Source organism: Anguilla anguilla, chromosome 16, assembly GCF_013347855.1.
Source record: "Anguilla anguilla isolate fAngAng1 chromosome 16, fAngAng1.pri, whole genome shotgun sequence".
NCBI lineage: Eukaryota > Metazoa > Chordata > Actinopteri > Anguilliformes > Anguillidae > Anguilla > Anguilla anguilla.
In genome coordinates, this window is record NC_049216.1 from 34,171,852 (window position 1) to 34,198,954 (window position 27,103).

The 27,103-nt window shown below is 45.5% G+C and overlaps 1 protein-coding gene across 1 annotated transcript in view; it reads left to right on the forward strand.

Annotated features, from left to right (window-relative positions):
* Positions 1 to 3,019: 3,019 nt before the first annotated feature.
* ush1c (Usher syndrome 1C) overlaps positions 3,020 to 27,103 on the forward strand; it is a 45,460-nt gene continuing 21,376 nt past the window's right edge. Inside the window, exons 1-12 of the mRNA XM_035396038.1 lie at positions 3,020 to 3,093; positions 15,761 to 15,959; positions 19,480 to 19,547; positions 22,159 to 22,302; positions 22,816 to 22,954; positions 24,087 to 24,195; positions 24,575 to 24,599; positions 25,516 to 25,573; positions 25,654 to 25,757; positions 25,987 to 26,071; positions 26,438 to 26,497; positions 26,772 to 26,828. Coding sequence (XP_035251929.1) covers positions 15,924 to 15,959; positions 19,480 to 19,547; positions 22,159 to 22,302; positions 22,816 to 22,954; positions 24,087 to 24,195; positions 24,575 to 24,599; positions 25,516 to 25,573; positions 25,654 to 25,757; positions 25,987 to 26,071; positions 26,438 to 26,497; positions 26,772 to 26,828 — 885 coding nt within the window. The 5' untranslated portion in view covers positions 3,020 to 3,093; positions 15,761 to 15,923. The remainder of the gene's footprint in view (positions 3,094 to 15,760; positions 15,960 to 19,479; positions 19,548 to 22,158; positions 22,303 to 22,815; positions 22,955 to 24,086; positions 24,196 to 24,574; positions 24,600 to 25,515; positions 25,574 to 25,653; positions 25,758 to 25,986; positions 26,072 to 26,437; positions 26,498 to 26,771; positions 26,829 to 27,103) is intronic.

The window sequence follows — 27,103 nt, forward strand, 5'->3', positions numbered from 1 at the left end:
TGTTTGATTTGGACTTTTCTGCGCAAACATCCAGCACATCCTGCTAAGAGTTCATAGGTAGAACAGGGATCCTCCGCCATGGGGGTAATTATTTAGCATTATTTGTCCCATAAAGTCTGCAATTACCCACAGGAGGTGAGTTAACTGTGCACCCAAATGCTCTAATTGGCCAGTTAAGTGCTGAGTAACAGTGAGGTGTTGTTTCCCTGTGAAAGAGGGCGTAGTCTGACAGGCAGTTGGGGGCCCTGTTAAAAGTGTCACCCTGTCAGCTACTGTGTGAGCCCCAGTAATCACTTCCTGTTTCTGTCACTCACAGCAGGAAGGGGATGGCACTGTGATGTCACAGAGGTGCGGCGGCTGCTGTGGAACAGGACTGCACGCGGACGCCATCTCGTTCCTCTGCAGCAGGCGAGATCACGAACACCTTTACAGGTCATTCTGCGTGCCATTTAAATTATAACACGCAAAGCCAAACTAAAGAAAGAGATCAATGATTAACGGGACAAAGTGTTTAGTTTTTTTTTTTGTTCAAGTCATGGTCCTAGTCGAAACTCGTATTCTGTTAATTCTGGTATATAATTCTGGTTTCAATTCTTGCAGTACCTCTGCTCTACAGACATCCTTGCCTTCATTAAAAATGTGGCCTAGTTTCTAATCCATATTTTAATCGAAAACTTACAACAACAAAAAAATCCAATGTGTTGCTTTCTTCGTAAACATTTGTGTAAGTTAACGTTCATGACTGCTAAAGCAAAGTGTGTTTTTGCCAAGAACACAAAGTAGCTCTTGAATTTTATTGCGAGTCAAAAGTTGCGTTGCGGCAGTTGTGACAGGTTTGTTTGTTATTTGGTCAGAAGGCAGTTGAGTTGCAGAGCTGTGGCAGGTTTGTTTGTTGGTTGGTCAGAAGGCAGTTGAGTTGCAGAGCTGTGGCAGGTTTGTTTGTTGGTTGGTCAGAAGGCAATTGAGTTGCAGAGCTGTGGCAGTTGAGTTGCAGTGCTGTGGCAGTTGAGTTGCAGAGCTGTGGCAGTTGAGTTGCAGAACTGTGGCAGGTTTGTTTGTTATTTGGTCAGAAGGCAGTTGAGTTGCGGAGCTGTGGCAGTTGAGTTGCAGAGCTGTGGCAGGTTTGTTTGTTATTTGGTCAGAAGGCAGTTGAGTTGTAGACCTGTGGCAGTTGAGTTGCAGAGCTGTGGCAGGTTTGTTTGTTATTTGGTCAGAAGGCAGTTGAGTTGCAGAGCTGTGGCAGTTGAGTTGCGGAGCTGTGGCAGGTTTGTTTGTTATTTGGTCAGAAGGCAGTTGAGTTGCAGAGCTGTGGCAGGTTTGTTTGTTATTTGGTCAGAAGGCAGTTGAGTTGCAGAGCTGTGGCAGTTGAGTTGGGGAGCTGTGGCAGTTGAGTTGCAGAGCTGTGGCAGTTGAGTTACGGTGCTGTGGCAGGTTGGTTTGTTATTTGGTCAGAAGGCAGTTGAGTTGCGGAGCTGTGGCAGTTGAGTTACGGTCCTGTGGCAGGTTTGTTTGTTATTTGGTCAGCTGGCAGTTGAGTTGCAGAGCTGTGGCAGTTGAGTTACGGTCCTGTGGCAGGTTTGTTTGTTATTTGGTCAGAAGGCAGTTGAGTTGCGGAGCTGTGGCAGTTGAGTTGCGGAGCTGTGGCAGTTGAGTTGCGGAGCTGTGGCAGTTGAGTTGCGGAGCTGTGGCAGTTGAGTTGCGGAGCTGTGGCAGTTGAGTTGCGGAGCTGTGGCAGTTGAGTTGCAGAGCTGTGGCAGTTGAGTTGCGGAGCTGTGGCAGTTGAGTTGCAGGGCTGTGGCAGTTGAGTTGCAGAGCTGTGGCAGTTGAGTTGCAGAGCTGTGGCAGTTGAGTTGCGGAGCTGTGGCAGGTTTGTTTGTTAGTTGGTCAGCTGGCTGTTGAGTTGCAGAGCTGTGGCAGTTGAGTTACGGTCCTGTGGCAGTTGAGTTACGGAGCTGTGGCAGTTGAGTTGCGGTCCTGTGGCAGGTTTGACTTTATGTGCTCGTTAGCACTCTGTTGCGCTCGTGCCTTTGAAGGGCCTCTCGGTTGCTCCAGTGCTTTTTAATGATTCCCCATTATCTCAGCGACAGCCTCGTTAGCACCTGGTTGTGACCTATTCGCACCCGGGTTCTGCTTGCACTAGATCAGAAGAGCTTGTGGACGTGTGCTGTGTGTGTTCTAGGGTAGTCACCGCTTTCAACACCAGCCCTGTTCAAGTCAGTGTTGCCAGATCTCTGCGGTTTTACTCCTGACTCCAGCTCACACATGACATGCAAGCCGAGCCCATTTACTCCCATCTTCTGTTGACTCCCCTGTACATTTCATTACATTTTATTTGGCAGATACTTTTATCCAAAGCGATGTACAATAAGTGCATACTGAAGGTCATTACAACTACTGCAGAACAGAGGTCCACCTATAAGGTACAATTCTCATGAAGTATCAGTTATCCATAGCCATGAGCAATGCGAGCTGGTAAGTCTAGCTCACGCGGTAAGCATAGGATAAGTCAGTAAAGTTACGGAAAGTCAAACTAGAAGTGAGGCATAGTTACAAGAGGCTAGATAAAGATACAAGTGTAACATGAAATTTATTTTCATACATATATAATGTATTACATGAAATGTATTTTTCCCTTTCAAATTCCCTCGGGAATACTTGACATGACTGACCATGTCGGTCGCTGTGGACCATGTCCTAACCCTATCCCCTCTGTTCAGTCTGATTCCTCCCAAGGTTTCTCCCTGTTTGCCCTCTGAGGGCATTTCTCCTTGCCCCTGTCACCCTAGGCTTTCTTTTGGGGTAGTGGGTGGTTGGGAGGTGGGGAGGTAGGCCAGGGTCTGTGGTAAAGAATATTATGCTTTTTTTTTTTTTTTTTTGCAAAATGCCCTTTTAAAATAAATGGCTTGGCTTGACATGAAGACTGCACTCTCTGACAGGGGGCTAGCGCAGCGGTGGCAGAGGAAGCGGATTTGCGGATTCGCCGCGGCGCAGTCTGGATTCCCAGGGTTCCACTGCCGCTGTTCCCTGAGCCTGGCTGGAGGACCGCGGAAAATATCGCCCGTTACACGCGGCAGTAAGAAACCCAGCTGAACGGTAAGTCGCCATGACGGCCGTGTAGTTCATTCTTATTTATCTGTTTGGCCCGATGCCTTGCGGAGCGCATATCGGACGCGTTATCCGGCTAAACCGTGGGGTTATTCACTGAGACCGCTCGCGGTCGGTACCTTCCCCAAGAGCACAGACTATCCCCTGGGGTAACAAGCCATTATCTCTGCCACCTTCAGGTTGTGAACCTTCAGCTTAACCGCTCCACCACACCGGCGCCTGTGATGTTCGCTGTGGATTTACTCAAATCTGACTGGATGTAACTGCACCAGCAAGGCGGGACGTGTGTATGAGCGTGTGTGTGTGCGTGCGTATGTGTGTGTGCATGTGTGTGTGCGTGTGCGCGCGTGTGTGCGTGCGTATATGTGTGTGTGCATGTGTGTGTGTGTGCGCGTTCGTCTGCGCACGCGTGCGTGTGTGTGTGCGTGTGCGCGCTTGTGTGTGTGTGGGGGGGGATGGATCTGTGTGTGTGTGAGCGCGTGTGCGTCTGCACGCTTGAATGTGTGTGAGCGTGCGTGTGTGTGCATGTGTTGTAACAAAAAAGCATTCAAGTGAAATACTAACCAATTTCATAATATCTAGTTTAATAATTAATGAAGTAAGTCATCCAAATGTTTTATTTACTGTGTCAGTTATCCCTTACATGAATAAATCTCTCAGAGGTGAAAAAAATGAATACAACTGAAAAACTGAGCGAAAGAGAAAACAAGTTGTTCAATAGCAGTTCTCCTGTAAAAATCTCCTCACACTATGGACAAAAACCTGAGTCATCTATTAATGACCATGTGCATTGCTCGACAAATGTTAATGTTATTGCTCAGCAGACGTGTTATTGGCCACTAGAGGGCGCATCTCTATGACAGAAATCAGCGCCGTGGCGTCTCCTTATTCTTGCTGATCCCGTCGGATGGTCGGTGCGGTGTTCTAGTTCCCTTCATAATAAAAAAAAACTTCAGATCTGAGATGTGGTTATTATTATTAAAACAGACATTTGTTACGCCCGTGTAGTTAACAATAATTCAATAATTCCGAGAGATTTCTGAAAATATATCCACTCTGAACAGTAAGGACAACGAACATTTTGTCATTGCCTTTCATTGGCCTGCATATGTAACTCTACTGCCCCCTGGTGCTCGCTGCAGGGATATTGCCCTTTTTCTCCCTCCGGTAAAAAAAGGTGCGAACAGCGTGATAGAAAGAAATATATATATATATATATATATATATGTTTTAATGCGAAAATCGCGTTATGAGGAAAAACCACATCTTACAACGGGCATAATTATGGTAGAGTGGACAGTACACTTCTCCAAAATTTTGGACTAGGACACACACACACACACGGATGCCGTTGGTGGTTCCAAGATCCCGGAACGACAGGGGCCCACAAAAAATATTAGAACATTGGATTTTATGGGGTGCTGGCATATGATATCTTTTCATGGGGCCCAAAATCCTAGGCGGCGCCCCTGCACACAAACAAACACTCGCCGTCCGCTAATTCTAAAAATTTCACTATCGCTAAACGACCAACGAACACGACTATGAAATGCGTCTCGGTAACGTTTTAGACATCAATACCGGCTCATGCCTCGTCTCCCTCGTTTCAAAATAGACCACGTGTGCCTCCGCTGATTGCCTTACGGCCTTTTGAAAGGTTGAAAACGCACTGACAGCCTCTCGCGGGTGCGCGGACCTGTTGAAATCGTTTGCCGTTTGTATTTCTGCGGTGAAAAGATCATTAGGGGAACTGACAACTGCCTGACTGAGATACTTGTTCGTCTGGCAAGTGTGGGAGTACCCTGCGCTTTATAGGTAAATGCCACAGCTAAGTTTGTATCCGTGGATATTTCCGCCTGATGAAATGTTTAAACGCATTTAGCTATATTTATGTCAGCGACTTGCTGAAATGGAGATGAACAATTTTTTTCACGAGCTCTCCGGCGAACATTTTCTTAAGTCGCCGCTTGAAAGCTTTATAGATAGAGCATTTTAAAACAGCTCGATTACTGCCTTGAATTGCTTGGTCTCCTGGACTTCCTTTGCTGTTAACTGAAATCTATATCAGCTATGTCGTTCATAATTGAACCACCCACAAAAGCATTACAATTGAGTCTTGGTAGATGAATGAAAAAATGTAGATAGTATTTATTGAACTCAATGGTCACCCTTCGGTGTAAAAGATAGTAAGCTTCCACACTGTTATTCAGAAACAAAGCTATTATACTAAAAGACAGAATAAAATGATGTGTGTGATGTCACTGCCTTTGAGCACACCTGGTAACAGGTGCCCTGCTGTGGGGGGGGGGGGGGGGGGGGGACAATGGAGCCTCTTGTCGAAAACGTGCACCCCTGTTGCTCCGCCCACGGCAATGACACACTCCCTCCACCTGTCTGTAAACCTTAACTACCGTATCACTTGCCTTGCACTGCACACTGAACAGCCAATCACGCGGGCAGCGTCCCCTGCCCTAAAATCCCCCCCCCCCCCACCCCAGGCAGCTGAGGGGGTCCTGCAGATTTCGGACACCTTGTTTTTTCATTTGGTCCGTTTGGGACGTTTGCTTCTACAGCTGAGCGGGACTGGGACAATGGGACCATGTTTCGGGGAGGGACAGCTGCGATGGCCATTACACCCCGGCCGCTGCTGTGAAGGGGGGGTGGGGGGGGGTTAGGGATTAGGGCCGTACAGTACAGTGTGGAGCGTGTGTGATTCAGGGTGTGCCCCTCAGGGCCTTCTGTTTAACCCCAAAGAGACCAAAGGTCCCCACCTGTTGTAACCAAGGGTGACAAGCTTGGTGATTTGGGACTCTTTTGGAGGGTGAATGTGGGGCTCTTTGGAGGGTGAATGTGGGGCTCTTTGGAGGGTGAATGTGGGGCTCTTTGGAGGGTGAATGTGGGGCTCTTTGGAGGGTGAATGTGGGACTCTTTTGGGGGTGAATGTGGGGATCTTTGGGGGTGAATGTGGGGTTCTTTTGGGGGTGTATGTGGGGATCTTTGGGGGTGAATGTGGGGTTCTTTGGGGGTGAATGTGGGGATCTTTGGGGGTGAATGTGGGGATCTTTGGAGGTGAATGTGGGGATCTTTGGGGGTGAATGTGGGGATCTTTGGGGGTGAATGTGGGGATCTTTGGGGGTGAATGTGGGGATCTTTGGGGGTGAATGTGGGGATCTTTTGGGGGTGAATGTGGGGATCTTTGGGGGTGAATGTGGGGATCTTTGGGGGTGAATGTGGGGATCTTTGGGGGTGAATGTGGGGATCTTTTGGGGGTGAATGTGGGGATCTTTTGGGGGTGAATGTGGGGCTCTTTGGAGGTGAATGTGGGGATCTTTTGGGGGTGAATGTGGGGCTCTTTGGGGGTGAATTTGGGGATCTTTTGGGGGTGAATGTGGGGCTCTTTGGGGGTGAATTTGGGGATCTTTGGGGGTGAATGTGGGGCTCTTTGGAGGTGAATGTGGGGCTCTTTGGAGGTGAATGTGGGACTCTTTTGAGGGTGAATGTGGGGATCTTTGGGGGTGAATGTGGGGATCTTTGGGGGTGAATGTGGGGATCTTTGGGGGTGAATGTGGGGTTATTTGGGGGTGAATGTGGGGATCTTTGGGGGTGAATGTGGGGTTTTTTGGGGGTGAATGTGGGGATCTTTGGAGGGTGAATGTCATGTTCTTTGGGGGTGAATGTGGGGGTGGATGTCATGTTCTTTGGGGGTGTTGAGCTGGGTGAATGTAAGGTTCTTTGCCAGACCAGCAGATGCTTTATTGAAAGTAGTACATATGAAAAGTCGGATTGATTGATTGATTGATTGATTGAGCAATGCAAAGAAACTTAAACAGACTCAATCTGAAGGAACGCGGAAGCTTAATCACACATTCCCCATTAAACTGAAATGGCCAATCTTTACTGTTATCAGGTGCTCAGGTCACCTTTGGATCCTGACTTCCAGGGGCGAGTTAAAAAAATTAAAAAATCATTTTTAATTTCTCTGCCCTTTATAAAATTAGTTTTTTCAATAGATATTCATATCAGTCCCATCAAACAGAGTTATAGTACTTCCATTGAACAGATATTTGAATGCTTCTAGAACAGTTCTCCACACCTTATTTTCCAATGGAGATTTTAAAATGGAGTTTGCAACAGGAACCAGAATAAAAATCCCCCAGGACACGGGGAGCATTATGTCTTTTCAGATAAAAGATGTTGGCAATGTTGTGTTACGTACTTCCTGAACCAAAATGACAAAGTTAAACTTTTCTAAAACAGTTAAAAAAAAAAGCTGAAGTTAGTTTTAAGAATCTTTAGTAAAATTCGGCTTAAACGGAAAAACCCCCAGTGAGCAGCAGGCGGAGTGTCTGCTGCCCCCCCCCCCCCTTCCCCCCCTTCCCCCCCGCCCGCGCTGGATTGATGCGGTGACTCTGTGTTTTAGGGAGAGCTGTGTGGGATTGGAGAGAGCAGCTGTGGGGTGGGGGGTGGGGGGGGGGGGGGATTGGTAATGGACCCTCGGACAGGCCCCTGGGGAACCTCATTTCGCTGGGTTCGCTGCGACGTGCTGGAGGACACGCGGACAGGTTTACGAGCGCCCACACAGGCGGCCCGAGGAAAGACGTTTACGGCTCGCTCCAGCCTGGTGTCTTTTTTATTCCCTCCCCCCTCCCCCCTGCGCTTTATTCCCTCCCCCCTTCCGCCGTGGCCTGAAGACTCATCTCTTCAGACTATACCTAGAATAACCACCACCATGCTGTGTATATATATATATATTAAAAAAAAAAAAAAAAAAAAAAAAAAAAAAAAAAACCCTTTTTCCTTGTCACTTGTTACATGTTGCCCCATCCCTGCACTTCTTGGTAAATTGTATTTGTCCTAATATTCTAGCTTAATCTTCTGCCTAGTTTGGCTTTGCAGATGTTAGACCAGGATAGTGTTCATTGTTCTCAGCTAGAAATAGCTGTACAAAATAAGTAATTGTACCTTACTGAACCCGTGTTCAGCAGTTGTCTACGATCATGAAAATGCACTTCTTGTACGTCGCTTTGGATAAAAGCGTCTGCCAAATGAATGTAATGTAATGTAATGGGGGGTGTTCCATCGTCAGGCAACCGTAACACAGGGCGGTGTAGTGATGCGTGTGTGTGTGTGTGCCTTGGGATCATTAATAACTGGAGTGAATCAAGGCTGTGGTTGCAAACACCACTTCTAGTAGCACCAAGACCCACAACCAGCTGCACACACGGGTCGTGCACACACGCACACACGCACACACGCACACACACACACGCACACGTCTCTGTCAGCACCCAGATGAACATTTTCCTTGAAGCTGCCTGATTCACAGTGTGACTCAGAGCACAAGTGTGTGAGGACAGCGCTGGGATTGGACACATTATCAGACACTGATAAATAAAACACAGTGTGAGTGGCTCTCACTATTTAGCCACTGTTCCAGTGTGTGGATGGGCCCTATGGTATAGTATCTGTTAAGGCTCTGTTCCAGTGTGTGGATGGGCCCTATGGTATAGGATCTGTTAAGGCTCTGTTCCAGTGTGTGGAAGGGCCCCATGGTCTGGTATCTGTTAAGGCTCTGTTCCAGTGTGTGGATGGGCCCCATGGTCTGGTATCTGTTAAGGCTCTGTTCCAGTGTGTGGATGGGCCCCATGGTCTGGTATCTGTTAAGGCTCTGTTCCAGTGTGTGAATGGGCCCTATGGTATAGTATCTGTTAAGGCTCTGTGCCAGTGTGTGGATGGGCCCCATGGTCTGGTATCTGTAAAGGCTCTGTTCCAGTGTGTGGATGGGCCCCATGGTCTGGTATCTGTAAAGGCTCTGTTCCAGTGTGTGGATGGGCCTCATGGTCTGGTATCTGTTAAGGCTCTGTTCCAGTGTGTGCAAGGGCCCCATGGTCTGGTACAAACAAACGCTCCTACCTCCTGAACTGTGTCGCCCCTGTACTGTTACTAACTGTTAAGGCTCTGCTCCAGTGTGTAGATCAGGTGGAGGTGAACGTTCTTTGTGGTTGGGAGCGGGTACCCGAATGGTAGTTGTAGTGGCACAGGTCTGGTCTCTGGTCACTCTCATTACTATAACCTCCTCACCAGTCAGGGGTGCACACTGCGCCTTCTAGGACTCAAACCTGCAACCTCTGAATGGCAAGCTCAGCATTCTAACCATTACACTACACTTGTATTACACTATGTTACACAGCCACCAGAGGCATAGACTGTTTCTGTCCCTGATCTCCTATCGGTCCAGCTGGTCCCTCCATAGAGGCTCCACGCACCAGGGCAGATGAAAGGGGGGCATAGTGTAGGGGGGAGGAGGGCAGGGGCTCCTCGTGGGTTTGGGAGGGGGGTGAAGAGGAGGAGGAACAGTAACAGCTGAATCTGCTGACACAGCTCAGTACTGTGGGGCGCCCTGATCCGAGCAGCAACTGGCAGTCTGGAAACCCGAGAAAAAAAACCATAAAGCAACTGTTATATAAGCGGGGTTATGAGAGAGACAAAGGGTGCAGGGCGTGGGGGTCTCGCTATGGGGGGGGGGGGAATCATGCAATCACGCTGCTTCTGAGAAGCTTGATATGGTCGCCAGGATGAGGTCATCTTCAGCGGGATCTGGAGACGAGGGCAACGTGAGTGAAACGTTAGCGCTTTGCTGAGACAGCCGGCATCCAGGGCCCAAAATCCCACTGCACTTCTGCGTCTTTACTGAAACAGCCGACATCCAGGGGCCAAAAGCCCACTGCACTTCTGCCTCTTCACTGAGACAGCCGGCATCCAGGGGCCAAAATCCCACTGCACTTCTGCCTCTTCACTGAGACAGCCGGCATCCAGGGGCCAAAATCCCACTGCACTTCTGCCTCTTTACTGAGACAGCCGGCATCCAGGGGCCCAAAATCCCACTGCACTTCTGCCTCTTTACTTAGACAGCAGGCATCCAGGGGCCAAAATCCCACTGCACTTCTGCCTCTTTACTGAGACAGCTGGCATCCAGGGGCCAAAATCCCACTGCACTTCTGCCTCTTTACTGAGACAGCCGGCATCCAGGGGCCAAAATCCCACAGCACTTCTGCCTCTTTACTGAGACAGCCGGCATCCAGGGCCCAAAATCTCACTGCAGTTTTGGCTCTTTGTCCTTTTTTCACTCTGTCTCCCACAGACCAATGTTACATTTCAGGCTTTCACAAATGAAGGCTAAGGTGTGGTTTAGTTCGCCAGTCAATCAGTCAACCGACCAATCAATTAATTGATCAAAAAAAATTGTTCAGTCAGTCAGTACATGAGATTCACTTTATACTGCTCCGTTTATACACTTCAGTTCTATAAATTAAATATATTAATGACATTTTTTTTTTGGTGTAAAGTAAGCATACCCTGGATTGGGTTTGGGAAGAGCTGCTATAGAGGTCTGTGTTGTGATGGTAGACAGAGCTGCCGGTCCTGGAGACCCACACATGAGTCAGGCCCTCTGCTGGAGGCAAAAAGAATGGCAAAAGTCAGACAAAACCCATTCATACGCATTCATGTTTTACTGAAATAAAAATCTTAAAGAACCTGATATTAAATGTTCGTAAGTATCAAAAGTAAAAAAAATTTAAAAAAAAAAAAAAAAAAACCAAAGCAGCTAGATCTTGGTTTGTTTTGAATTAGAATTTTTTAAAAAAAGTGTTACAACAGAAATACAGTGAGTGAATCTGCATGAACAGACTTGAATACAACCATCCTGTAGGAACATGAGGACATCAGGACTGGGGGAATTGTACTGGAAGTCTGTGTTTAAAAGGGAGCCACTGAGACTCTTAGCATGGACGCCCGTTTCAGCATCGTAATGAAAACTTAAATAATTTTTAAAAATCTGAAATAATGGATTACACTGAAGGATTTCAAAAAGGCGTGTGCTTCTGTCGGTGCGAAACCTGAGTCGCTCTACCCCCCCATGCCCCCCCCCCCCCCAGATCCCTGCAGCAGCCGCACAGCCTCGCCATTAAATCCTCAACAAATGCTGCTGTATTTTTAGCCACCATCGTCACGGTTACCCTGCCCCCGCAGGCCGGCTTGCAGCAGGGGGCGAGGCAGGGGAGTGTCCCAAACCCCGCCCCTTTTCATCTACACAACCCCCTCTGTACCCATAACCACCTGTGAACAACGCTCTGTGACCCCAGATTCTGTGAAAAAGGCCCACAAGCCATGACCTGTACCCCCCCCCACCCAACCGCGCTCTGTACCCCCCCTCCCCTTCCCCTGTAGCCCCCACCCCCTGCCCTGCCTCCCATGTCCCATCTCCTGTCTCCTCTGGTGTGCAGCCAGGTGATGGTCTAGGCTCTGGTGTAACGGTGTAACAGCGCTGCCCTGGTGGTGGGTCTGTGAGTACAGTGCTAATATTTTACACACACTTTCCCTGCAGTTCAGCGGTGATGATGATGAAGATGGTTGTTGATGATTATGATGATGGTGATGGTGCTGATTATAATGATGATGAGGATGATGAAGATGATGAAGAGGATTCTCAGAATGGTAGCCATGCTTTGTAAGCATGGTCCCTGAGACGAGTGTAGCACAGTGGGTAAGGAACTGGACTTGTAACCGAAAGGTTGTAGGTTCGATTCCCGGGTAGGACACTGCCGTTGTACCCTTGAGCAATTGCTTCAGTATATATCCAGCTGTATAACTGGATACAATGTAAAATGCTATGTAAAAAAGTTGTGTAAGTCGCTCTGGATAAGAGCGTCTGCTAAATGCCTGTAATGTAATGTAATGAGGGGGCGGAGTCAGGGAGGCGGTGATGATGTCGTTGCGTGGCAGAACATGGTTCCTCCGTGAGCCACAGTATGTTCCAGAAGGCGTAGTCCGCAGGTGCAGCTGGCACACGCTGGCAGTTTCTCTGTGCACGCCAGGGTCGGAAAGTAACGGGGGCTCGGGGCAAAATGCCCGCAAAAAATTGTGGTGGGGAAGCTGTTGCTAAGGAGAGGCTACGAAACGGGCAGGCTTATACTGCTCAACCAAAAGCGTTCCTCTTAAAATCGTTCATGTTGATGCAGTGTATGTGAACATGTTGATATATGTTTTTTGTCTTTTGCCATAGGGCATGTTATTTGAAACTTTTTTGCCAAGTACATTACATAACATGCCAGACAATCAACAGTGTTGTCGAGATGATAGGAAAGGAGGATTTTTAACTGTGATTGTTTGTGAACTTTTAGAAATAAAATATGCTTGGATAAGAGTCATTGAATATTGGTCTGTCATGCAACATAGAAGAACTAAGGTATTTCCCAACATTTTATAAAATTGCCCTGGAAATGATCCAAAATGCCCCCGAAACATATTTCACAAGGGCAAAAAAAGCCCTTTAAGTTAAAAAGTTAATTTCCTACCCTGGTGCACGCAGGTATAACTGATCTTTTATTTATTTGTATTTTTTAGTGAAAGGAGAGGAGACAGCCCCTCCGTCTTTATGTCAAACGCCCAGGCTCGTGGGAGTTACAATAATGCCTTTACTGTGCTTTTGAATAATTTGTAATATAATTGTTTTTAACGTCTTGATAAAGAGATTTTAGCTCAAGTGGATTATCCTCGGGCACACATAAATCACAGATAAATAAATAAAAAATTATATAATTTTAACCAAATCTGAACAAATGCACACATCAGAGACCTGGCTGGGGTTGCTTTGTGGGATAAAGTGATACGTTAGCCCCTCCCCCCCGACCCCTGACCCCTGACCTTTCTGAGTTGTGCGTGCTAAAGGCTAAAGGCTTGGCCCAAGTATTCCGGTATTCCGGTATTCCGGTAATTCGTCGGAATTTTGATCTCGGCAGGAATTCCCCACACAGGACCGGGGGGGGGGGGGGGGGGGTTATTCCAGGACAGGCGAGAGGTGGGAGGAAGCTGTTCCAGGATCAGTGTGCACATCAGACCTGGCCCGCAAAACCTGCCTTACAATTACAGCTCAGTCACTTAGCAAGATCTTATGATCTCAGGCATAGCAACCTAAAGCAGATGCTTTTATTTAAGGAAGGGGAGAAAATCACGAGCACCAATGGCTGATCTAAATAATGATCAGTCAGAACAGGCTGACCCCAGGAGCCTAGCCTGGTCTTAGCGTGCCATTGTGAGGTGACCGGCTGCACGGATGAACTGGAGCCGAATCTGCTACCATTTCTGCTACTCACGCTCGACTATGTTGGACAGTCAGGTTTTTGCACAAAAAAAAAGTTATTTTGGGTGATGCAAGACTTTGACTGTATTGGAATGGCAAAGAGTCGAACAAGAATTAACCTCTAAATGATCAAAATGAATTAATTATTAATTTTTATTAAGATTAATATTATTTAAAATTAAGCAAAAAATGAAGCAGAAATCTGAGCCAAGATAAATAATTTCAAATGCATTACTGTCCTCTAGACACCAGTAGGCTTGCTGCGTATTGCTGACAGATCTGGCAGAAAATTCCATGAGTCCATAAATCTAGTTTAAAATCTGCATTCGGAGCATAATTGTAGCTTTGTTAGCATGTTAGCATTTTCACTGAAAGCGGGCAGGCGGCTACTGGGAATGGAATATAAGGAGTTAAACTCTTCCAGATACACATGTGACTCAGGTCTGCTGTTTTATCAGACTGCCGACCGTAGTATCCGTAACCACCCTTCGGGCAGGGCGGTGGGGACAGTTTCCCAAAAAACCCCACCACCGACAGAGTGAAGGTATACGTGCTGTGAGGCAGGGCTGGGGATGGGGCCCCTGCTCACGCTGTGAAGAGACTGGACGAAACTACGGTTTTCTTCAAAAACACCAAAGTCAAAGAAATCCTCTAGAAAACATTTTTAAAATAACAGCAAACCAAAACACCTCAAGGAACAAACCCAAAAACTGGCACCAACCCACCACACTGAGCATCACCTGGTTCCGCAGCACCCAGTCCCCTTCCTGGCATCACAGTTGTAGTAATTTTGTGTAACAGGGGTGTAATGTTGGGGTGCGGTGGGGTGCTGCGTTGTAGTAATCAGGTGTAACAGCGGTGTGTGTAACGCTGTAATGACATCTAATGGGGGAGTTTGGTTACTGTGCTGTCAGGATTGGCTGAGAGCCAGGGCCCATGAGAGAGAGAGAGAGAGAGAGGATGTGTGATAAAGAGACTGAGAGGGCATGTGTGTGTGTGTGTGTGAGAGAGAGAGAGAGAGTGTGTGTGCGTGAGAGAGAGAGAGCGAGAGAAAGGATGTGTGATAAGGAGACTGAGAGGGTGTGTGGGTGTGTGTGCGTGAGAGTGTGCGTGACAGTGTGTGTGTGTGTGTGTGTGTGTGTGTGTGCGTGAGAGAGAGGGAGAGAGAGGGAGAGAGAGAAACACACCCTTCGCTGGGAGAGGAGTAGGTTCCAGCTCAGGGCCTCGCCTGCTGAGCTTCTCGCCCCTGTGTGTGACAGAAGGAGCCTTTTCCCAGAAGCGGGGCGGAAATAACTCATCTTCAGCCCAAACATAAACTCCATCTGGACACTCACTCAATCACCCCTTTACGGCTCAGGAGATCCGATATGTACCCTTTAATGAACTTGTGACCTGTAGTATATCAGAGTTTTTTTTTGAATGTTTCTTTTTTAAGCATGAAGTTTAATGTTGACTTTGCCTTTTTAAGGTCCTATAAATACTAAATATCTGAAATAATGAGTTAAATTAATTTTACTTGATTAGAGCAAATAAATATTTAATTTTTTTTTTATTTGCATCGACCTAAAAATGTACATTTTCTGTCTTTTAATTGCGTCCATTTTTGAAAATTCACTAATCGTGTGTCCAACTATTCAGCTTACCATACAAATTTATTTTAAATATCGCACCAACTGCTCACATTGTGTAATCATAGCTTGACATTTTTTTCAGAGGCAAAGGTTCTATGCATCTCTTGTGCCCCCTAGAGGTCAAAATACATTTTACACTTTGATACAATTTAGTTATTGCACCTTTTTACCTGAGTGGGCAATTGCCTTACCAATGAATGATTGAACGAACGAACGAATAAATGAATACGATGAAAAATATATTTATAATAATAATAAATATATTTGACCTGCAGTCTGTTCTTCTAACAACTTTACATTTTCTGTTTTGTTGGATATGTGAAAGCGGCGACGGGTGTAGGTGAAGACACCGTTAATCTAAATCGTCTCTACAAGCCCTGTCTTTCACGTTTCAGTTGAACCGTCCAATGTCCTGCGCTGAGACCCGAACCTGTTCGAAATGCATTAGCTGAACTGTTCATGCACCAAACATCAACGTATTATGTGCAACTGTCTATGTAAAAACTGTAACGGGAAGAATTCTCTTTATTATTAAGTTAATTATTAACTTAATAATAAAGTTAACTTGTGGTGTATTGTAACAGCCATTCCATCTGTACTGAGATTAATTACACCAGCCTAGCAGTGTGGTAATAGAAGAAACTTGACTTATTATTAATATGGAATAAATTAATACGTTTTTTCCCATTAATATTTGAAACTTTCAACCTGAACCGCCTGTTTATGCCCATGATTTTTATACCTGCACCACCTGCTTCCAAATAAAAAAAAAGTAGGCTATGTTCACAAAAAAACAAAAAAAACAAAAAACAAGCGGTCGTGGGCAGCGCTAGAATTTGCAGTTACAGCGACTGGTTCTTCACACAGTCTTTTCTGGTCTCAGGTATAGCCACCTGAGCGACACGGACGTGAGTGACAGGCACGCACGAAGGAGGACGCCACCTTCGGACACACTCCGCCCAGCCCTCGCGCATCGCAGTTTACACAGTAACTAAGGGAAGCGCGCCGGACAGAGAGAACACGGAGAGGGGGGCCTGCGCTGCACCATGGAGCGAAAAGTAGCGAGAGAATTCAGACACAAGGTACGACATTCGGAGCTGATATTTGGTAATAATGGGTTGACGTTATCTTACCCCTTAACGGGAGAAGCAATCGGTAGCCTACTGCGTCTCGCTTTTAAAGTTGGAAGCGGGGAGAGATGTACTCTGAACCCTTCTGGTTGTAATGGGGGAAGGACAGTTTAGCTGACAAGGTTCGTGGTGTTTTTATTTTATTTAGATCTATACCGAACGATTATTATTGCACAGTGTGGTCTGTTTATCTGTCTGTGGGGAAAACTGTCATTGGGCAGGTGTGCTGCTCGCATTTATGTGCCGAGAGGAAACAACTCGATGATGCTGGACTATGCTAGCTAGGCTACTGCAATGGCAAACTATTGAAAAATGTAATTTCTTATGTTGTAGCTACTAAACGGTTGGATACAGACACAGAACACGGCGAGTATAGTTATTATTGCAACATTTATTTAGATCGCGGACAGCTAATTATTATTATTTTTGTTTAAAACAACATTTGTTTTTGGTAAATTAAATTCCTAGACCGCACCTGTGCCTGAGATGACAGTGACGTAAGCAATTCCCTTTTTGTGCGTTCTTGATTGGTTACTGGGGGTGCAGGTGCACAGTAGGCTACTACACTAAATTAATAATTCACCTGCATGAGCAGGTCGTTTTTTGGCTTTCATTAAAACATAACTTGAACAGTAGAATGATTAATAGTTCGCTTGTGCTAATTGAGCTATTTTCTTTTTATTTATTTATTAGTTTAAAGGCAAATGGAAGAGAGAGAGAGAAAAACAAAGCGCGTGTTTATTATTTTGCGTTGGAACTGCTCATGATTTGAGTGCAGCTTTATCCTTTCTGGATTCCTACAATGGGCCCTTCGGACGGGAGATAATTTAGAAGCAGTTTCGGAAATGCGCGACCAGGCGGAAAGCTTGGGGGGTTGATGTACTGTCGCCCTGAATTGAAACGGCACCAATAGCGGCTTAATGGGGCACAATAACAGGCACTGGAGGCCGAACAATAACGCACTGTGAGGGGCTTTTAATTAATGAAGCTCCCCGACCCATGCTGTCTGATAATTTGCGAGCTGTGTGTGATTCCAAGCGTTTGAGCTCCCCTCGTATGACAACCAGGGCGTCTCTAGTCGGGTGAAAGGTGGTAATGATTCTAGGCGCCCAAAGCTACAATAATTATTTTTTGTTTTATTTTAAAAAAATAAAGAAGGAAAAAAAAAAAAAGAATTCCTAGCTATGCCCCTGATGACCACGGTCATAAAATGCATTTTCAGTAGGCTGAAGGTCATTTCGTTTTACGATGCATGCCAGGCGGTTATAACCAAGCGCACAAACCACAGAAGATTGACAGTAATGTGTCTGAGATGTGAATTGTATGGGAATTAATTCACCACTTAAGTTCTAGTGAGAAACACACCCACTGTGTTTGCAGTGGTTAACCCCCCCCCCCCCCCCCACACACACACACACATACCTTTCGCTCACGTTTTGTAGTGTTCAGTTGTACACAAAACCTTTCTAAAGCTAACAAACTAACTCAGACTTGTTAAAATCGTTAGAACGAACAGTCATGATTAGCCCCATGCGCTTCCGTGCTTCACCTGAGTTACCATTCCAATGTACGCTAACATCTCGTAGCTAACGCCTCTCTCTCTCACAAGTTCCCTGTGATTCTCTTTATCAGTGTCCAAAGGTCAAAGGTTCCACCATATTACTGTTGCAACAGCATGTTATACAGCCATGAGTCAACTCTGCTGAGGCCCACTCTCACACAGGGCTGGTTCTGCTTTTAATGTCTCTGTGCGCTGGCTGTAATCTCATCATTCATTGGCTGGAAGCTCCCTGCATTCCACAGAAATATTATCTGACCAGTTGCCAGCTTTAGAAACTATTCTGACCGGTAATTTTGTGCATTTGGGGAAAAAAAGAAAAGAATGCTGTTAATTGGCCTCTACTCAGCCACTATACAACTTGACAGAACTGAGGCATTAAAGAAAACGAGTATACAAACAATAAAAAACTAAACCGTAGACTCATCCTTTGAAAAGTGACCAATGTGAATGTGGGCTAATCATAGATCTAAAAAAAATTGCTAAACGACCATTCAGATATTAGCTAATCTGAGATATCACTTGCCATGGTTGCTGAGTTGGAGACAGTAGGTTCCTTTTGAAAATTTCCCAGAAATGGCAGTGGTATTAATACGTATTAAATATTTTTAATTTCTGAATGGCAGGCCGCTGTTCTCACAGCCTAAATGGATATACAATTGGGCTGAGCCTAGCAGGGTCTTTTTTCAGAAAAATGAAATTCGCTTGTATTTCATATTTAAGTATTTATATCGTTTTTTATTACCCAAATTTCGTTCATTTGCAGTTTTTAAAAGTTGCTTTTATTTAATGTTCAAAATGAGGTAGTTACAGTTACAATTACAGTGCTGCACAAATGACAATAAAGCGCCTGTGGTCCAGGTGTGTTTTGGGCTGGTCTATCTGTGGGCTCCACCTCACCTCTGTGTGAATGGCTCTGCCATCACATTACAGGCATTTAGCAGATGCTCTCATCCAGAGATGCACATCAGTACACATTATCCTTTTATAAAGCTGGATGTATTATATACTGAAGCAATGCAGGTTAAATACCTTCCTCAAGGGTTCAATGGCAGTGTCCTACCCGGGAATCAAACCTGCAACCTTCAGGTTACAAGCCCAGTTCCCGTTATAATACGCCGCCCTTACGGTGCATGTGTTGCCAGACTACTGGTGATGTGCTGTAAGCAGACACCCCCTGATCACCCCCCCACACACCCCCACCCCCCACCTCGTTTTTTGTCATGGGGAATGGAAGCTGCTCTCAGACGGCAGCCGGGCGGAGCTCGCTGATACAGCGGCAGACAGATCGATCCGCTGAGAGGTTAGCGTGTCGCCGATCGCGGTATCCGCAGTAACCGTGGGGACATTCTTGCGTGCGGCCCCGCGTCGCTTATATGAGGGGGGGGGGGAGGATGTGTTATATTAACGAATGGCCCAAGCGCTTCCTCAGGACCTTGCTGCAGCAGTTCAGCCGCTACCAGGTAAGAGGCAAAGCTCTGCGCTTCTGTTCTCTCTCCACATCGCTCTGCTGAAGAGTGGCTTCGGGCTGCCTGCCTGCCCTGGGGAGCCCACTGCTGTGTGTGTGTGTGTGTGTGTGTGTATATATGTGTGTGTGTGTGTGTGTGCGTGTGTGTGTTTGTATGTGAGAAAGCATGTCTGTGTGTGTGTTTGCGTGTGGTGTTTGTTTGTGTGTGTGTGTGTGTGTTTGTCTGTATGTGAGAGAGCATGTCTGTGTGTTTTTGTTTGTGTGTTTATGTGTGTGTATGTGTTTATCTGTGTGTGCACATTTGTTTGAGTATGTGTATGCGCGTATGGTGTGCGTGTTTGATTGTGTGTGTGTGTGTGTGTGTGTGTGTGTGTGCGTGCGTGCGCGCATGTCGTGTGCATCATGAGGAAGTGAACAGGCCGCTCACAGATCTCCTTATTTTGCAGGTAGAGCTGTTGATTGACAATGAGGCAGAGAAGGATTACCTGTACGATGTGCTGCGGATGTACCATCAGTGAGTTCTCCTGCTCCCACAACCCTGTCACACTCCGGCTTGGGTTCGGCTGGAACTCCACACACTTTCTCCTTAACCCCAGCTATTGAATTTAGACATTTGTGTTTTCTGTTTTTTTTTTCTGTTTTATAATATTGTCAGTTTTGTGGTAACTTAAATATGATTTATTGAAGATTGTGAAAGATTTCAACTTGGCTGACTCCCAAGTTGACTTGTTGGACTTAGAGGCATATAGTGTAGTGGACATCACTATATTATTTAGTGAGCTGTAGGACACGCAAGCCGTTTATACATATGTGACTCCATTGAGAGAGATTTTGCCGAGAAAAAAAGCTAGGCTGCGTGTTATTCCATATCCATAAGAAAAATGATTTATTGACTTTATTTTATGTATTGATTTGAATGATTATATTTTTATATAGTAGCTAATATTTAATATTATATGCCCTGACATTGGAGGCTGCATTGCTTTCCCTCAATTTGGTTTTTGCATAGTTCGCCTTTTCTTAGAAAGCAAATTAAGTCATCACTTTCTCTCGAATTAATTTTAGAAGTCACTTTTCAACTTTGACCGGAATATTGATGCGTTTTCCGTTCCGTATTATTTTCCTCTGATGTGACGCGCGATATGGGCAAGAGTAGCCTTCACCGAAGGCGCTCCGGAGGTCGCCGATAACAGACCAGCGCGAGCGAATGCGCGAGATACGGTTTCGGATCGCGCGGCGCTTAATAAAGGCGGCTGAATGACGTGTAATGTAGCTGCGGCGCTAGTTTCCACGTGAGCTCGGCGGGGAGGCGCGAGATTGTTTCCTGCTGGCATGGTGTCCTGTTCGCGTCCTCGCGCAGCTCCGTTCAAATGAGCCCCCTATTCACAAAAGCTCTCGCTTTTGATATGCGAGTCAAGAGTGAAATGACTCCGATTAATAATTCATGTAGTTCGGCCGGTTCTTAAATTCATAAGCGGCTGTCCCATGGTGAGTAATGGACACATATTTTCCACAACATCACATTTCTTACAAATACTCAATTTTGTTGATATATAATTCACGTTCCCATAGTTTTTCGACATTCACCAATGAATATATCATACTTCACCAAAACCAGTGCAGAATTGTATTTATGTTAATTTATTGCATGATTGGAATTAAGCAGTCTTTCTGCGGGGATTGGTAGGCTATTTGCTAACTGAAAGCAAAAGGCTAGACACCCCTGTGTGATAAGTTAACCTTTATCACACGCTTATGCTCAACGAATTCAGCTGCAGTGCCAGGGGCCTGTGCAACCTGCCATCAACATACTTTTAATTATTTACCGCTAGCGATATATTAATAAGCAATAGGCATACGTTGATATGGAAGCTACTTTGTTTGAACATATGTGTAAGTGCATTTTGTCGATGCACTGTTATACAAGTAGTTTGTGGAAAATAGTTTGTCCTTATGCACCATTTTTTTTAAAAACCATCTGGCCCACAGGGAGAAGTCCAAGAACACATGATCTATTGTAAAGTGTTAAGCTGTTATGTTGGTGTAACCCAAGTTTGAGTTTGATCAATGGGGTATATTACAGTCTCACCGCTGGTGTGTCAGGTGTGCCTTGTACCTTTGCCTTGTTACAGTGAAGCATGCACTATGACCAGGGGCGTTGAGAAGGGGGTTGGGTGGGGGGGGTGGCTCATTGGTGTTGTTCGTTTTTTCTGACAAACTAGAGAGGATCTCCACCAATCACCAAGTATGTTGATTAGAAGAAACATCACCCCTGATGATGATTGGTTGCTTAACTTCTGAGAGCTCTTTTGTCTGAAGGGAGCATAACCATGAGGCATCCACCAATCACAGCTGACTTTCTTCTCTTTGTTGTTACCAACACCAACTCTGTGATTGGGGGAGAACTCCTCTCTGGTTTCTGTTTGAAAAATGAGAACACCGATGTACTTTCCCTAGTCACTACTTACCCAGACCATAAACAGGAATAAAATTATTGCTACCATAACAAAGTTTTAATTTTTATCTCACTTGTTTGCTTTTTGGGAGTTAGGGCCTGGTTTTGCCCAGTTTTCCTTCTGTTACTCTGTAAAGCATCTTTGACAGTTGTCTGTAAAAAAAAAAGTGTTATACAAATTAAATTGATCTGATCTAAAGTTGGGGGGAACCTAGCATTAGGGATGAAGTATCTTTATTTGGTTGTTACATTTTACATTTTTTAAAACGTATTCCTTTAAAAGTCAAAAGGAACAAAAATTACATTCAGACATAGACATTCCCTAGATTACAAAAAAAAACAAAACACTCAGAAAAAGGAAACCTAATACAAAACAAGCCTACCTATATTTTAACTAATAACCACAAGACAATAATTGTTTTAAGAAATAACAATAAATAACATGTAAAAAGTTAAACAATACGTGCGCTCGGGATGGTGTGCAGAGCGAGTGCCCCTCCTAGGGGGGTGGACTATATGATGAGTTCTTTCCAGTGGTCCACCCCCCATTTCTCTCTCATTAGGGATGCTAACTAAAGCATGTTAAGCTCATATGGGAGGTGTGATGGCACTTTTGGGGGTACCCCGTATAAATGGGCGAAGGCTGAGTTCTGAGGGCTTCCTCCTGTAGGTCCATGGACCTGCCGGTCCTGGTGGGGGACCTGAAGCTGGTGATCAACGACCCGCCCCGCCTGCCCCTGTTCGACGCCATCCGCCCCCTCATCCCCCTCAAGCACCAGGTGGAGTACGACCAGCTCACGCCCAAACGATCCCGGTGAGGAGGTGGGGTCGGGGCGGGGCGGGGCGGAGCGGGGCGGGATAAGGCAGGGGGGTGGTGTGGAATTGGGTGGGGCGAGGGGATTTTGCCTGCCCACAAGCAAGAAATGGAGTGTGCAGAAAGTTTCATGTCTACCACACCTGATTCACATAATTATTTAAAATAATTAAACGCTTTTGATGCTGGTAAAATCAGAATTATAGAACCCTCAGCTTGTAATTTGTAAGCACTTTCGTGGAACATTATGGGAATTTATTCCCAGTTCTCGAACAGAATTTAAATTAATTTCAGACTGAACTGAAGTGGAATTGACTGCTTAACCCTCATAAAAATATCCAGCTCTATTGATGGATAGTCTGTACAAATGTGAGGTGTGAAAAACACTCTGGATAAGCGTGGCTGAAGTAAGTGAATGAATGAATGAATGAACGGATGGATGAATGAGTGAATGACTAGCTGTTTTACCTCTGCACTCCCCCCCCATGCCCCCCCCCAAAAATGGGACCCCAGGAAGCTGAAGGAGGTGCGTCTGGACCGGACCCACCCAGAGGGGCTGGGCCTGAGCGTGAGGGGGGGGCTGGAGTTTGGCTGCGGCCTCTTCATCTCCCAGATCGTGAAGGACGGGCAGGCGGCGAACGTGGGCCTGCAGGTGAGCTGGGGTGCGGGTGGGGGCGGGGGCAGGGGCGGGGCCAGGGGGCTGGGGCTGGGGCTGGGGCGGGCCCCCCTGGGAGTGAAGAGGTTACTGTGGGCGGAGACTCTCAGAAACATTGGGGAGTCACCTGGAGAGGGGTGTCCCCCCCCAGCCCCCAGGTGAATTGGTCACGGTGGGCAGAGACTCACAGAAATATTGGGTGGGGGGTGGGGGGGGCGGTCACTTGGTGGGGTCAAGAATTGGTTCAGAATTGAAGCAAAGTTTCAAGAGCATTTTTCACATGTTTCTTTCTGTTTTTTTCTTTTAACTTTTCACTGCACACACATATAATGTTTCTCACTGATGAATTATCGCATTTATGCTGCATATGTTTGCAGAACTGTGAATAATTAGATATTTTACCAAATGTAGTACTCTCTGAGATTTGTTTGAATCCACTGATTTAAGGGATCAGGGCTATGTGAAATCACAGAGATCGATTCAAATTCTTGCCATGGCTTTCAGTCATGACCGCTGGACTCTTGAAGAAATGGTATTTCAAATTGTGCACTTCACCAATGTTATCCACTAGGGGGCAGTTTAGGGCCATTTTTGGGTCACATTAATTAAAAAAAAAAAATCAATGGGTTCTGAATATTTAAAGACCATTTAGTGCAATTTCCATGGTTCACATATTCATTATCTGGTGAACTGTTGGTTTCACAAAGCTGTGTCACATACGTGTCAAATTAAGTCGTGTTTTGGGGATAAAACTAATTATCCTCCTGACACCAGAGTTCACTGTGAAGATTTACAATCCAGTAAATTATTCATCCCAGTGTTCAGAGCATTGGATTGCTGTACATCAGAGTGACAGAAAGCCAGTTTTTCAAAAAATTACCCCCTTAGTTTGAATCTGTCCTCTAGCCACCCCACAGTCCTCACCACAGATTTAACATCAGCATGATTTGTGGGCCCATTCGCAAGATCAATAACAGTATCGGGCATACAGCCTGCTTAGGTATGAATTAAACATGATCTCTGCTCAGGTCGTGAGCTCTTGTCCACATATTAGATAAGTATCAGGATTTCTTCAGTTTCACACGGTGCTCTCTGTGACGGCCTCTTGTGTGTCGACCTTTGACCTCAGGTCGGTGACGAGATCATGCGGATCAACGGTTATTCCATTTCGTCCTGCATCCACGAGGAAGTGATCAGCCTCATCCGGACCAAGAAGACCGTGTCTCTGAAAGTCAGGCGTAAGTCGGCCACCAGGTGGCACTGCAGAGCCGCCGCTGCTGTTTTCACGGTGGTAATCGCATGCTGATGACCCGTAGATGAGATGTTTTGTTCAGATGTCTTCGGGCGTTGTGCGAGAACCGTTAATATACCTGTTTGCGATGATGTGAATGTCATTTTAGCTTTTTATTGACCAACTGTGACATTAAGTAGATAACAGACCACAGGGCCCATCCACACACTGGACCTGTGCCTTAACTAATACGAAGTCATTTATTTAACGTTATTTTTAGCATGAGGGATTTCCTTATGCGGATTATGTATTTATGTGTTCATGTATTATGTGTTTTATATGAAATGTATTAATTACTATGCCTTTATGCTTTTATTTTGATACAGATGTCGGAATGATTCCAGCAAAGAGGTAAAGTGCAGAAGCTTTTTGTGTTTGAGGAAAATGGCGGCTCTTCAGCCTCGTTCTTGCTGCCACAGTGCAGAATGACAGTGGGCGGAGCTCTGAATGATTGACAGACACAGTGAAACACAGGGTGACCCAGAGTGACTCATATGGCCCTTTTCCATTAAATTTCGTAACGTTTCGACCTCAGTGCATTAGCCAAAGTCCTTTCGCATGTCTGAGAAATCTCCAGATACTGAGATAACCACTCCATAATGGATTAACGCTGCTGCCAACAATAATGGATGAACTTGTACGCACCGTGTAAAAAAGATTTCACGCTCATTTGAGCAAATCTATGACCCTCACTGAGCAGGCTTATCGTATTTGTTAGTGGCCCTGATTGACAGCTTGTGTTGCTACGGTTGACGGGCTGATGTAACGGTTGACAGATGTCAGTGTGTGCTGGCTATAGGGCTTTGACCTGACAGGTTTACACATGTCAGATTAGGAGTTAAAGCACTTACCTGAGATGGAGTCATTCTGTAGAGGTAGGGCCTGTTCTGTAGAGGTGTAGGGCCTGTTCTGTAGAGGTAGGGCCTGTTCTGTAGACGTAGGGCCTAATCGCTGATGAAGCTCATTGGGATGGGGCTCGGTTTGGACCTGCGGTGCTGGAAAAGCAAGGTGTTATTTGAAGTGATGTTGGCAGGAAAGGAAGTGGCTGCCTTCTTTCTGGACCAATCAGAGAACAGCTTTCTTCTGTTCTGGGCTACTGTCTAACTGAGCTCTACACATTGGTGAGAGCTGAGTTGGATCACCCCACTATTTAGTGTAAGGATCTAAAGCAGTGAATGGTGCTATATAAATCTGCTTTTTTAAATCATTGCCTAAGATATGTTTCTGAGTGAAAGCACGCATATTCACAGTTATATGTCCTTTCCAGCTCCTCAGAAGATCCCCTCAAGTGGCAGTTTGTGGATCAATTTGTATCTGAATCTGGGGTAAGGTCATTACCACATTAATATAACGCCATTTCAACATTAATATAAAATCATTATAATATTACTATGGGATCTTGCAGGAGAAGAAGAGCAGTGTGGCTGGATTGGCCTCCATCACAGGGAAAGAGATCAAGGAGAAGAAGGTCTTCCTCAGTCTGGTGGGCACTAAAGGAATGGGCATCAGGTGAGTGTAGAACTGGTAAAGGTGTGGGCATCAGGTGAGTGTGTAGTACAGGTAAAGGTGTGGGCATCAGGTAAATGTGTAGAGCAGGAAATGGTGTGGGAATCAAGTAAATGTGTAGAGCAGGAAAAGGTGTGGAATCAGGTAAATGTGTAGAACAGGTAAAGGTGTGGGAATCAGGTGCTGTAACATTAGCTCTGAAACTGCCTCTAATAAAAGTGTAATTTCTCAGCATATCGAGTGGCCCGACTCAGAAACCTGGCATATACATCAGCAACGTGAAGCCTGGCTCTCTCTCTGCTGAAGTAGGGCTTGAGGTGAGCTACAGGACACTGAACACAGAGACTATACTGTGGAATTTACACTGCAGTTAACTTACAGACCGTCAAATATACACAACACTTATACCATGAGATTTACACTGTAACACATGAGACTTATACTATGAGATTTACACTGCATTTAACTTACAGACCATCAAACACACTACAAGCTACAGTCTGACAAACACATTGAGATTTATGTAATGAGATTAATATTTTTTTTAACTACAGGACATTAAATACTTGGATATTTATATTGTGACTTCTTAATGATTGTAATGATAAGTACTGAATAATGACTGTAGTAACAAAACATTGTGTGTGTGTGTGTGTGTGTGTGTGTGTGTGTGTGTGTGAAAGGTGGGCGATCAAATCGTGGAGGTGAACGGGGTGGATTTTACTGCCATGGATCATAAGGAGGTATGAAATATTACCTGCATGGAATATTACCCTTCTACAGCCACTGGTTAAAAATGAATAAAATACAGTCTTCACTGCCTCCTCTTCATCGCGTTAAAATCGCTGGAAACTCTGACTCAAATTGCTGCGTCTTAAAGTACCTAATGATGGATTGCAATGAAATGACGGGTTTGCTGGAAACAGTGACACCCGTTGTCATGTCTGACAGCCCCTAACGGTGGACTCTCTCTGAAATGCTGGGGTTTCTGTGACTTTTCTTGGACCTGTTTCCTAGGCCGTCCGGGTCCTGAAGAGCAGCCGGAGTTTGACCATCACCGTGCTGACGGGAGCGGTGAGTACACAGGACTGCTAATCTCACCGCATAGAGTTTCATCTGAATGATGGCACATCCTTCTGTACAGTGTCCCTATCAGTACAATAAATGCATATTTTTTTAGGGAAAACATTTTTGTTTTTTAAATGACTCAAACATATTATTTTTCATTTGTATTATTGTATTCATGATATTTACCTCATTTTCCATCAAATTTGAATGGATTTTCTGATGTTTTCAAAGGTACCAATGGCTTCAATTAGGGTTTAGGGCTCAAACTAGGGTTCAGCTAG